The following is a 14,059-nucleotide window of genomic DNA, read 5'->3' on the forward strand; positions in this document are numbered from 1 at the left end:
ACACGCTCTCATCAACCTTCTTTCACTTTCCGCGACACCCTCTTTCTTTATCGTCTCCCTCGATCTCCACCACCGCTACCTTTTATAGTGTCATCGCCTTCTAGCCGCCGCAACGCGCGGGCACTGTGCTCGTTACACATCAATTCATTAACAAAGACCATCTTAAACGTTTTGATTTTCTTCTAGCTGTTCCACTCCGAAATAGTCAACACATGCACAACACATAGTCGTAGATGATGGTTAACATGTGTTGGCTTAAGATCTTCAAGATAAACTAATGTGGTATTTTAATTTGTTGTTGAAGAAAAAGTCATAATGAACATATAATTATCAACAAACTAAATTAAAAGAGATAATAATAACAATAGCATAAGAATTCAATGTTAAATAATAATAATAATAATAATAATAATAATAATAATAATAATGATTAAATGTAAACTGATAGAAGTCGTTGAGCCGATCAAAAATATAAACTAAATACCACTAATTAGCTAGGGTAAGTCGAGTATCGTTTCCACTTAAACAAGTTACAAAAGTTAACTAATCTAGACATAAACTTAAAATTTATTGATTGATTTGTTTTGATTAACAACTAAAATGGATTATAAATTTAACAAAATAATTCAATTAAATAAAGGAGACCGATCTCATGCTTCAAATTATGTTTTCAAAAGTATAACCTAACCTATGTTCGTTGGAAATCACATAGACATGATTCGTTATAACGTTTGGATTGAATGAACTTAAGAACTAAAGTAATCGGTTGTGATGATTCATAATAACGAAAACCGAGGAATTGACACAACTAGATTTTCAATTCATTAAAATAGAATTACAAGTTCATAAAAGATTCTTCCAATAATAATTGATTAACAAGAATTTGAAATCAAAAGATAGATGGATTTCATTCAAAGTTATAAACAAGTAATCATTCATTCAAATCCAAACAACATTAGATGCAAAACACAATTAAGAATTAAACATCTAATCCAACGTGAACATAAGAAAGATTGAATACAATTGTCTTACATAATTGTTCACATGAGAATGATCAAAAGAGAATTAGCCTACAATCTCCATCATTGATTCTTCAATTAGGGCTTTAATCTCCATGGAATTGTGATTTGATGATGAAATTGGGGTGTTGTGTGTGTTGAAAAACTGCCCAGGTATGTGTAAAAATCAATTGGTAACTTCCCAAGTCGTGACTTGAATGGATATAAACTAAAAAATAATAAAATCCCTAAAATTCGAAACTTTAGTGCAGATAGGGTCGTCCCACACTGTCTCCTGGGCGTCCTGCACTGTACCCCGGAAATGGCAGTTTTCCAGATTTGCTTCTTGACTTTTCTTGACTTGATTCTCAACTTTTCTTGACTTGTTTATAATCTATTTAACTTCAAATTGTCACCAAGGACCTGAAACACTTAAACAAACATAAAAACGTCCTAATCGTCTATTAACCTTCACCAAACATGTCTGTTTTTATCTCTTAAAGTATACAAATTAGGCGTTTATCATAAACAAACTATATATATATATATACATGTATATAACTATTTTGGTAATCGATCATAGGGTTTTTTTTTTGCCGTAGGTTTTTTTTTTTTTGTTGAGAATATATGAGGGTTTTTTCTAGGTTGTATATATATATAATAATAATATTTTTTGAGACTTTTAAGGATAAAAATATTTTTTTTATTAATAATAAGGTTAGCCATTTATTTAATTAATATTAAAAAATAGAAAATTAATAAGAAGCGAGGATTAAACTCAAAAAGGAGGACCTCTTTTAGTTATACTAGCTAATCAACCCGAGTTTAACCCGGACTTAGTAATAAAAGTTTTATAATATTAAGTTACGTTGATGTTTAAGAAACATGGATAGTTCCATAATCTCGGAATAATATACCTTGTATTTCGAATAAATATAATTATCTTATTGACGCAAAATTGGCAAAATAGTAGTTCAAGAAGAAAAAAAAAAGTAAATTAGATAATTACATACGAATTTACATGAGATTTAAGCTAGAAAAGAAATAAATCATAAATCAATTAAAAAATATTTAAACTTTAAATAAGATAATGTCATAATTTAAGATATTAAAAAAAATAATTAATATAAAGAAGTTTAATAGTGACTAGTAAGCATTGTATAAGAAATAATGATGTTAAAACAATTTTGTTTTATCTATAATCCTTATTAAAGAATATAATCCCATGTTGAAAATGTCCTCAATCCATCGATCACCCCCTTCTCTTCTCATATGTTCTCTCAAATTACCAAATTCACACATAAGGAATACACTCCCACCGGGGCGCACACTTCAACCCTACACCCCCACCGTCCATCGCCGGCGACGACATCAACCTTCTACACCACCACCGCGACCATCCATAACCACGATCGAAATCGGGATTTAGCATTGCATTTATATTTGTTTTCAGATTTAATTGGGGGTGTAATCAAATCGGTTTGGGTTTTTCTCGAAAGGTATATACATATATCATCACATTGTTATGTATGTATACATATATATTGTATCTATTTATGTTGATGTTTTATTCAATTAATTTTGTTTTGATTTCAGTCTCGGTGCTAAACTTCCAGCATCTGCTTACAAATCTTGATTCACAATCCGTACGTATATCTTTTATACATTTAGTGTTTGTATATAACATTCGAGATATGTAATTGATTTGGATGTATTAGGTTAAAACAGAAGTTGAAAACAGAGTAAAGTAACAGATCACATATACTGGAATTGTTTATTTATATTTCTGTTAGAGAAGGCCAATGTTTAGAATGGAGATTGTGTGGTTAACTGGGTATCAATGCTTCTCTGTTGTTGTACATAAAAGATATGCTTGAGTGCTTTGGATAGTATCATTTGATATGCTCATCGATAAGAAAAAAATGTATTAACTTATTGAAGGTGTGAATTTAGTTTTGTGTGTCCATACTGACTTAATTGATGATGGAGAAGGTGGAGTTTTGGTTCAGTTATATTGTCATTAATGATGGGATTTTGTAATGACTTGTGGATGAGTTGATGGTTCTTAAATCGTTGATGTATTTGGCTCTTGCAGAAGTCTTATGTGGTGGAACCGTGGAAGAGAGTGATGAAGTCATGAAGATGTAGAAGAACCTCAAGTAGTAGAAGAGGAGGAGATAGTGGAATCCGACATTGAATTTGAAGGGGAAACTGTTGAGCCTGATAATGATCCTCCACAAAAGGTATTTATTCCGGTCATCCATCTTTATAGTATGTGGGTAGTTGAAATTTTTTGTTTGTTCTTGTAGTGTCTTTTGGTATTTTTATTTCACTTTTCTGTAATTGTAGATGGGAGATTCATACAAGTTTCTGAAGAAAACCGTGATGCTGCTCAAGAAGGAAAGGTAATGGAAGCAATTTCTAATTGTTTGTATCCCTTATTCTTTTTTAGTAAATCGTTTGATTCAAGAGACAAGAGTGAAACTATCATACACATAAGTACAAAGGTATTTTAATTGATTCAAGAATCCATGTTTTGACTTTAAATGCTCTATAGGCTTCCCTACATAAACTTTTTGAGCAGTTGTGTGCACCCAAAGGTGTAAAACTTGCAAAGGTTAGACTTTGTGATTTTGTATAATTATAGGTTATTGTACTTAAAAGATCTCTTTTTTGTCATTATCTTTTTACTGTCAAGTTCAAACAGGTACGCATCTGGGACTATTTTAATGATCGCAAGCAAGTGGCATTGGCGGAATCGAATCAAACATTGGAGGAGTCCAACCTGTAGATGGATCAATATGTGCGTAGTATTTGATGTACCCCAACTACTCTATGGATCAAGAGTGCTGATATATGACCTAGTGCTACTGCTGGGAATGCTATTGTCTAGGTGCATTGTGCCATTGTCCGTATCTTAAGTTTGAGTTCTGCAGTCTATGGGTGGTTGTTTTGTTATTTTGTTTTACCACTATCAGACAAAGACAAATGGGTGTCAAGATTTTGTTAGAAGGCTTGTTTTGCTGAAAACTTCTTTTTTTTAGACTTGTCTTTTTGATGTTTTTAGCATCCGTTGTAGTCTTTATATCTATTTATCATTGTTGTAAAACTCACCGAGTAGAGCCGAGTACTCTTCGAATACTCACCTCATACACCCGAGTACTCCTAACTCGCCTGTCGACCGACTTGAGAGCGATTAACGACTTCCGCAACCTTGCTATTTACTCTGTCAATGGTATCCACCGCAACGCGCGGGTACCATGCTAGTTTATATAAGAGATTATATAGATAGCCTTATTTTTCTTACAATGTAATATTTGTTTCCTAATTAATGAAATTTCCCTGTTAAAAAAAAATTGAATTATAAATTGATGAAATACTAAAAAAACGATAATTATTGTGCATGTGAATATGTGATTATTTGTAATTTTCTTTCCACGATTATCAGTTGATATAGTCATTTAGGCTCCATTCTTTTTTTACTTCATATACTTAATAACTAAAATCCGTCATACACCGTCATAGCTCAAATCTTATATTACATAATTATCATTTTACTATTATATTTTTCTACGGGAAATGATTAATCCTCCTAACAAATTAGCCTTAAAATCCTCCTAACAAATTAGCCTAAAAATCCTCCTAACTATTGGATAATGACATGTCGAAAATCATGGTGTAAGATTAGGAAAGAGAATTAGTGGATACTACATATCACATTCTTAGAATATTAAGAGGATTTTTAGACTATTTTATTAGGAGAATTACCCATTTTCCTTTTTCTACCTATACCAAGATAGAAAAGCTTACATGTTATACCTAAATAATTATGTAATATAATTTTTTTTTAACACTCAGAAAAGATTATTCTCTCTATAACTAAGAGAGGATAATTTTTTGATTAGTTGATAATTATAAATAAATGTCATGGATTTTTTTCATTATGTGTTACTCATACCTACATTAATTTCCTAATTTTAAGTATTCCTTTTAAAATTATCTTTCATCCTAATCATGATTAATTAATAATAAAAAATAGAAAAGTAAAAAGAATAAACCTTAATAACAAGTCGGCTAAACAAGTTAATATTGTCGGCTAACAATTTTAAAATCTTCCTCTCAAATTTAAAAGTTTTGTCAAATATTGAAATTGGATAAGTCAATCTATTTTTTAGATCAAATTTTTATATTAAAAAAAATTCATACTAATCACGTAAATTATTAATTACATATTATGTTAAAAAATTCATTAAATATAGTCATTCTGTTTAAAATAATAATAATAGGAAAATAACTAATAATAATAACCTTCTTTTCATATAACTAAAAAAAATAATATTTTTTTTATTATATGACAATTATTTAGGGGGCATTTCTTAATTTCTTAGCAATTTGTTCTCGGCATGATTTTCAATTTTAAACTAACAAAATTTTTAGGAATATTCCCATACATCGACTGTACTATAAGATACAACATCAATTATAATCGATATGTTTTCCATATAGGTTTAACCTTTCTATATACCTAAAAAAGAATATATTTTTTTCTAGATGACATTTTTAGTTTTTTTGTCACGTTGGATTTTTAATGAGGTGTCAATTTTCCATTAAAATTGTTATATCTATATTCTCATATATGATCTTAATCATCAATTTTAATCTTAATCATCAATCGTATCCTAATTATTAATATTTATTTTTCTAATTTCTATATAAGTACAAAGATTATATACATTGTATTACGTTTTTTTATTTAATTCAATGATAATTATCTTTTATCAAATAAGATTGTTAGTTATATAATGTTAATTTTTTTGAAAATTATTTATTATATTATACTTAATAGTTATATATCATTAAATTTTGATGATTTAGAAATATTTATGTTTCATTAGTCATGCTTTACATATTTTGACGTATATCATATATTCATAAGCAATAATTTTGTTGTTTGTATGAGTCGTAATCTGACAGTTTTTTATATTATCATGAATTATGAATAATAATGTAACTATCAGTTATTATATTTTTAATTTATGTTTCAGTTATTCCGCACAACAAGCAGATTTAATCTAGTTTATTAATAAAAGGATAGACTAGCGAGAACATGGTGAGGGCTCCTTGTATGATAATGGTCCATTCTAGTCGTTGAGGAAATATTAAAATTTTTTCTCATTTATGGGTTGTTTGTGGCCCCTGGCCGAGAGACACAAAGTGCAGAAAACAGCTCACACACCCAAATATCAGTGACTACATGATATCCTCGGCCATCACACTAAATTGGGAGACAATTGAATTCTATATATATGTGTATTGTCAACTCAGTAGGATGTTATTGAGAACCTAAGGATGTGATTAAAGTTGGGTTTCAGTACTAATGTACTAGATCAGTATTGTGATTATTTGATTAATTCTAATAACAAATGTACATTTTTAGCCAACAGATATTGTAAGATAAGAATTACGAGTAGTATTTAATTAAAGGCAGAACAAAGCACAATCTATATATATATATATATATATGGGTTGGGTACTGTAAAACAAGTATTAAAGTAAAACAAATAAGACAAGATCTTGACTCTTAGATCATGGTTATATTGATGCACAAAGATTCACGAAGTAATTGATGCATGATGATTTTCATGATGCACAGTGATTTTCAATGAATAGAAACCTATTGTTTTATTTGTTTTACTTTAATACTTGTTTTATTTTACCTAAAACTTATATATATATATATATATATATATATATTATTTTTTCTGACAAATATATTGAATTCAAGGCCACTAATTGCCACTTTTCATGCCATCTTGGTCTCCTGGGTTCGTTTGAGATAACTGGGACTTAGCAGATTATTAAGTGGTTGAGATTCATCTACATACGGCTAATCAAAATTTATTTTTTTCTTGACAATCATATAATTGAAAAGCATGAACCTTTATTCATTCCAAATCATATCAAAATGGGATAAAGAATTCAATATGCATGCTACAAATATTCTAACACACAAGACCAATTACCTATCAAACTGAAACATTAAAAATCTCATACAAAACAATACTCAAATTCAATAGATGCACGTTGAAGGAGCTCGATCGGTTGAATTTGTTATGAATTCACCGGTGTCGTCGCGTCAAACATTTTCTACAGCGTCCAAAGCCATGATCGTGCTGAGGTTCATTGGTGATATATAGTTGCTTGCACCATTCATAATTTGATGCACGATAAGTCGGTTTGCCTTCTCAGATGGGTGGAAAGGATCCCAAAATGCGTAGATTTCTCTGTTTGGGCATAAATTCGACATAGGGGTACATAGTCCGATTCCATTATATGGTCCTTGCCCACAACATGCTACCTTAGCCGTAACAAATCCTGCTCAAAATACAAGTAGAATAGAGTACATATTGTTAATAATAAAAATCAAGTTTTATATATATACTTTCCAATTATTTATTTGAGTATATCTCATACTTAGGAAATAAAGTACCTATGTATTTTCGTTATTATAAGTGACGGGTTGCTAGAGTTTGGATACATACCATATCTACCAGGGTCTGAGACGAAATCGATACTTGATTGATGAATATTGACACCAATAAAGATAGTTTGCCCGATTTCCCTGTTGAGACTATCTAGCATGTCTTGGAGTTGGGGGTTAAACAATCCCGATGCTCTTTGTAACTCTGGCGAGCACTCGCCATTTCTACTACGTTGTGCAAGTTCTGCTGGCACACAACCTAACGGGCCTGTGCCCGTTACCAAAACCCTTCGTAACCCCATATCGTAAAGTCTCTGCAATTAAACAAAGATGTTACTTAACAACAAAAATAACTAGGTTCAGTTTGTACATTCTTATACATATTCACAAAAATAAAATAAAAACTTTGATGACTCGAATCGAGATGATATACTTATTTAATTAATACATAGTAAAGGTGGTACAAAATAAAATTTTGATGAAAACAAAAAGGATTATTTGCATCAAATAACAACGAATTTTGCATACATTTTCAGTTTTAGGAATCATAGAATTCAAGATAGCAAACAACTTTCGATTTTTATCAGTCATAAAAGTCAACTAACTTTTGAATTTTCATCAAATTTTAAAGTTAGGTATTAGAATTATCAAAATAGACTCGATCGAATGTTGACATGTGCATGTAATTGGTTTCTACAATTCATATGTACACCATAAAATTAAAACTTGCTTTCTATTTGAAAATTTAATTCTTATGTTTATATTTGAAAATCATGAAAAGTTTGTTACTAAATAACCAAGTAAAAATGTATTTAATCTAGTACAACTAATTTAATGACCACACATGGATCGAACTCGTGAAGATAGTAAACTAATATGTATCATGTATCATGTATCGTCTTTGTCGAGTCATAACTTCATATTAAATGCTTTTGGTCAATAAAAGTAACCTACTTCTATCTTTAGTAATAAGTACGCTGTCAAAATATGCAACCACCTTCACCTTCCCATCTTTAGAAGTTAATAAATTCTTGTACATACCTAAGCTATACATATTTCACTTTTATCTGTCACATGGTCTAACATCCCACATTAGAAATAAAAATATTCTCAAATGTGACATTCAAAATACTATGTACTAGTAAAATACTTATATCTATATATATATACTCTAAAGTCGATCTTCGTATAATGTAGTATAACACCTTAAAACACACATCTATAGTTGAAAAAAAGTTGGTGTACGGATCATCAATATGTTAGAAAAATGAACTTACCATTAAAATTTTTCTGTACTCAGATACGATATAAGGAACGTAATCGGGAAGGGCAAACTGTCGAGATCTTCCGGAGAAAGGCACCAAAAAATAGTTGTTCACAAAGTCATTGCCTCCCAATGTCATAAGGACTAAAGCTTGACGTACAAGTCGTTCTGCCTCTTCATGACCGATTATACCACTTAACCTTTGTTTATATTGTTCGAAGTAGTTCATTTGCATCGGTACCCTTATGATGTTTGCCTGTATATAATTTTATATAAATCACCATTCAGATTTTCAATAAATATGTACGTTTTGTTACTTTTGTATCGCATTTTACATCAGACTATCAGAGGGTTATATATATCAAACAAGCAAAAATTAAAAAATACTATCTCATCATCGTACCTTTTCTTTTACTTTTTCTTAATGTGTTTAAAATACTCGGAAAACATAAAACAAAAACTTGGGCATGTTGTTTTTATAACAAAAAACATAATAATCGTGTTAGATACACATTTTTGATATATTGCATATACATGTTACACATGTAAATGATACTGTTTATTTTTTTTACAATTAAGTGATCACTAAATTGATAAAATGATTGAACGGATAAATAATGTTTATATGAATTAAGTTTGTATAGCTGTTTTTTTTTGCTATTATGTCAAAAAAAAAAAAATATTTATTTTTGATCAAGTCATGACTTTTAAATAATTAAGAGATGCGTAGAAAATTCAAGGTGGACTCTAGACGGTTACATTTTTTTACAGCATCGGTCGAACAGAAGGTATTCCATCTAAAGGTAAGAATAACTAGGCATCCAAAAAAATTTCCACAAAAGCAGTTACTTTTAGATCCTTTAACTTTATAACTTTTTTAAGGCACATGAGTGATTGAGGTTGTCATGTAACCAAAGTTGACATTTGGTCAAAAGACTAGTCAATTTTTGGTATAGCTAATTTACTGAAAAGTAAAAACCATGGTTGACAAAATATATACAAATCGGAACAGAGTTTAATACTTACAAACTGGGCACCGGTATCATTAAGTATTCCAACTCCAGCAGAAGCAAAATTTGCTCCAACAAGTAACTTTTGACCTGTGAGGTTCGGGCTCAAGTATGGCAATGTTGCTTCTGAACCTATGGCCTCACCTGTTTATTATTCAAAATCTCAAATTAGTTTATTAACAACCCGAAAAAAGATAGAAGGCCGAAATACAATTATGTCACATAAACGTTACATAATACAGATTATTATTAGTCTTTTATTTTTTCCCACCGATGAGCTTTTGGTCTAGTGGTCCATGAGTGATGAAAGGCCTTGTTTTTCCAAGAGGTCCAGGTACAAGCATAGGCATTGGTGTTTATTCACCAATTTTGGGTATCACCGTGCAGTTATTGGGTTGACTTAATAAAATTTGTCGTTAAAAAAAAAAACAATTTTTTAGTTTCCATAAGAAATGGGATTATATTCAACATCACTCTTTATTTTCTTCTTTTCAACAACAAAGACGAATTGAAACGATGAAAATTTAAAGAGTAGCGAGAACTAACCACAAGTTTGTGTAGTGTGCATACAAAATGCATAATATTCATGTGCGTAAATTTTGTGTTCTTAATTGAGAAAGAATGTAAAGTATACATGGTCCAAAAAGTGTTGACATATATGGAAATTAAGATCTAATAAATTTTAGAAAACTCCGAGGTTATCTTTAGATCTGATTTTGACATTTGTTTAATTAAGTTGTTGTCCAAGTTATCAATAATATAAAATTTCACTATCACGATATAGGTACCAAAAAAATAAAGAAATATATAAATCTAAATACAATTATACTAGTATAAGTTAAGCAAAACATCTCCTTTAAAGGTTTTAATAAAGCCTAATTACAAGTATGAAAACACAAACTTAACTGATAAGGTCAGGAATATTTAGACCATTAGAGAACCGGCCGGTTGGCCTTCGAGTGGGATAATCGATCCCATATGGTGTATTATCGGCACGAGCAGTTGTAGCCAAGTAATTGTTGTTGCCATTATCGACTAACGAGTCTCCGAACACAAAGAAAGCTCGAGCATCAGCTTGAAGAGCCACATTTGTTAAAATTGCATAAACGAAAAACAAAAACATTGCCATATATGTTAATTATGCAACAAGAATTGTGTAAGTTAGTAAAGTGTAGTATATGCACAAAACATATAAAGACTTTATTGGCTGCTTTATATGTGTGTGATATATATAATGCTGCTGAAAACAAGAAGGCAATAAGGTCTTTAAATATGCAGCGGGAAGTATGGTGATATATTACAGTAAGTTTAATCAATATGTGGCCAATCCCAACTACACATGGTTGTAGTAGTTTTGATGCATTCAATTCAATTACATAATAATTTACTTACACTGTTTTTACTGTAATAAATTTTTGGGTAAATTACAAAAATCATACATGAGGTTTGTTTAAAACTACACTCATCATATCTACAATTCAAAAATTACGCTAGACATACCTATCATTGTCTAAAACCCACACTAACCATACCTAACCTTAATGGAGCATGACGGATCGTCAAAAGAGGGTCACATGCCAGTCACGTGAGGGGGTAAAACGGTCTTTTTCACCACTTCTTCTTCCTCATATGCTCCATCAAACAATCAAACTTTATGTTTATCAAAAAAAAAAAAATAGTCAGCTAGATCTTTTTATTCAAAAAGACATTCGAATGGATATTTTGATCTTCAACTAAAACATCCATACAAAAAAATCACAAAATTCTGAAATAATCAAAACCCAAAATTCTGAAATAATCAAAACCCATACCTGTTTTTTTTTTCTTTGAACAATCAAACAACCATTTTATTTGAAGACTAGCAAGTTGCTAGTGAATAAAGTACAAGCATTACGGAAACAGGAGAACAAGAAAACAACTAAAAATTAAAACCCATACCTGTTAAAAAGAAAATCTATATCTATGTTTATATCAATCTTTATGCCATCCTCTATACCATTGAAAACATAACACTAGATCAAAAAAATACCCAAATCTATACTATCAATAACAGCAGGTCAGCAACAATAACAATTCTAGATAGACTTCCAAATCCAAATCTATACTCAATCAAATCAAACCAAAAATCAAAACCCCGAAACCACCAGTGCGCCGCCGCAAACCATCACACCAGGTGTAGATGGCAGGGAAGGGGGGGGGTATAACGCCACCACCGCCGATGACCCGACCACCTTCATTGGCTGGATCTGCTATTAAACCACCACCACTGGTCGGATCTATTATTAACTCACCATAATCGGAGCTTATTTATTTAATATGTCTTTTAGTGGATTTCATTGGATTTTTCGTGGTTTCATACCATCACACACACATATACAGCCGCATATATATATATAGAAAGAAAGAAAGAGAAATATATATATACATATATATATAGATATAGATATAGATATAGAGAGCGGGAGAGTGTTAGAAGTGCATATATGTGTAACAATGGATTTGGGTGTGATATAAATTTGATATATACATATTGATGTGGTGTATGGATGGATTAATGATTTAGATTATTTGGGTTTGGAGTTGGAGTTGGAGTTGGAAGAAAAACAAAGGGATGATAAAGTAATCTGCCAATGAAGATGATGATATAGGGGCAAAAGAGTCTTTTACCCCCTCATGTGACTGGCATGTGACCCCTTTTAACGATCCATCATGCTTCGTTAAGGTTAGGTATGGTCAGTGTGGGTTTTAGACAAGTGTAGGTATGACTCGTGTAATTTTTGAATTGTAGGTATGATCAGTGTAGTTTTAAATAAACCTTAGGTATGATTTTTGTAATTTACCCTAAATTATTTTAGCATAGAAATATATACGAGTATATAGCAAGTGGATTGGTTGGGTCACTAGGTGGTAAATATTTGGGATTCACGAAAAGTAACATATCGACATTACTTCTTTTATTCCTAAAACTACTAATGAATTGAGTAACTTCTACATAATTTAAAAACAAAAATAAAAAACATTATATCAAGAGCAACTTCCTAAGGTCATCATGTTTCATTAATAATAAGATACACAATTAACGGGCAAGTCAAATTCTTAGTGAGTCTAAAACATATACATATATACATTTTGGTCATTACATCATATGCTATGGGTCCATATCTTCTTACGTTACTCTTTTATAGAATTGAAATACATCATTCATCAATCTCTAGCTTGAAGGCTTGAAATACATCATTCATTCACGAGTATGATACCCGCGCAATGCGACGGCGATGACAGATGGTGACGTCGGTGGCGACCGTTGGTGGCATCAGATGCGTCAAGTGATACAAGTATTTGATATAAATATATATGATTTAAAAATGTAGTAAATATCTTATGAAAAATAATAGAATGATTATTCAAGTTAATTCATTATATGAGTAAATTGGTAATTTCATGTCTCAAAAATCTTAGCTTTTCAACATGGGGTATAATTTTTATATACTAATATAGAAGTATAGATATATCCATCCATAAAAAATACATATACTCCGTAACATTTTTTGTTATCTACCTCGAACATATTCATCTATCTATATTTATATTGTATTAAACTTAAATACTTTTAAGTACTTTCCCAAAATGTCTCTCCTATCTATTCTATGTTTACCTAAAATAATTATAATACCCTTTCTCTCTCATCAAATCTCAACCAATCATTTTTTTTCTCTCTCCTCCATAAATCATTTATTCCTCCAATTTATTCAAAATTTTTTATCTCAAAAATCGTATATCGATAAATCATAAAAATTATATGAGTGTTCTTAAATTTTCATGCTCTTTCATTAGAGATGTCATTCGATATATTTTAAAAAAACTTTTAAATCCGAGGACGGAGCCCGTACGGCTAAGACATTTGACTATCATACTCTATGAGCTATCGCACTTTATGACATATCACACTCTATGACCTAGCTATCACCCTCACATCTCACCGACGCAACGCGCGAGTACATACTCTCGTCATTAATAACATATAACATCTTTCGCTGTTACCTAAATAAAAACATATAACATTCCGTAATCTATCACAAAAAAATTTTCATTTTAAACTATCATACTAAAAATCAAACTCCACGATAATCTATAAAACTCTACAAAACCCCTCAATAGAAACGAATCTAAATGGGAGAGACATTATTTACTGACACCAATTATAGTTTTGTGAAGACTGAAAGAGCCCAATTGGATATTTTATGGAACCACAGCCACCAGTCCACCACTAGTTATAGTTGTTTTTTGGATTGGACTGATAGAGTCA

General features: G+C 30.7%; 1 protein-coding gene and 1 long non-coding RNA gene across 4 annotated transcripts; one reads left to right on the forward strand and one right to left on the reverse strand.

The window, feature by feature from the left end:
• Positions 1-2,237: 2,237 nt before the first annotated feature.
• Positions 2,238-4,041, forward strand: LOC122580110. Of its 3 annotated transcripts, XR_006320743.1 has the most exons (6): positions 2,238-2,497; positions 2,595-2,644; positions 3,094-3,241; positions 3,348-3,403; positions 3,556-3,615; positions 3,706-4,041. It is a non-coding gene; the product is annotated as an uncharacterized LOC122580110 (long non-coding RNA). The 3 variants fall into 3 exon arrangements; XR_006320741.1 differs by having other exon boundaries at positions 3,556-4,041; XR_006320745.1 differs by lacking the exon at positions 3,556-3,615.
• Positions 4,042-6,919: 2,878 nt separating this feature from the next.
• On the reverse strand, positions 6,920-10,974 carry LOC122583251 (GDSL esterase/lipase LTL1-like). Its single transcript, XM_043755676.1, has 5 exons — positions 10,660-10,974; positions 9,770-9,897; positions 8,757-8,999; positions 7,541-7,793; positions 6,920-7,373 (listed from the first exon to the last, which is right to left on the reverse strand). The coding sequence occupies exons 1-5, from the start codon at positions 10,880-10,882 to the stop codon at positions 7,135-7,137; spliced, it is 1,086 nt and encodes a 361-aa protein (XP_043611611.1). The 5' UTR covers positions 10,883-10,974; the 3' UTR covers positions 6,920-7,134.
• Between the last annotated feature and the right edge of the window lie 3,085 nt (positions 10,975-14,059).

This window comes from Erigeron canadensis, chromosome 1, assembly GCF_010389155.1.
Source record: "Erigeron canadensis isolate Cc75 chromosome 1, C_canadensis_v1, whole genome shotgun sequence".
Lineage (NCBI taxonomy): Eukaryota > Viridiplantae > Streptophyta > Magnoliopsida > Asterales > Asteraceae > Erigeron > Erigeron canadensis.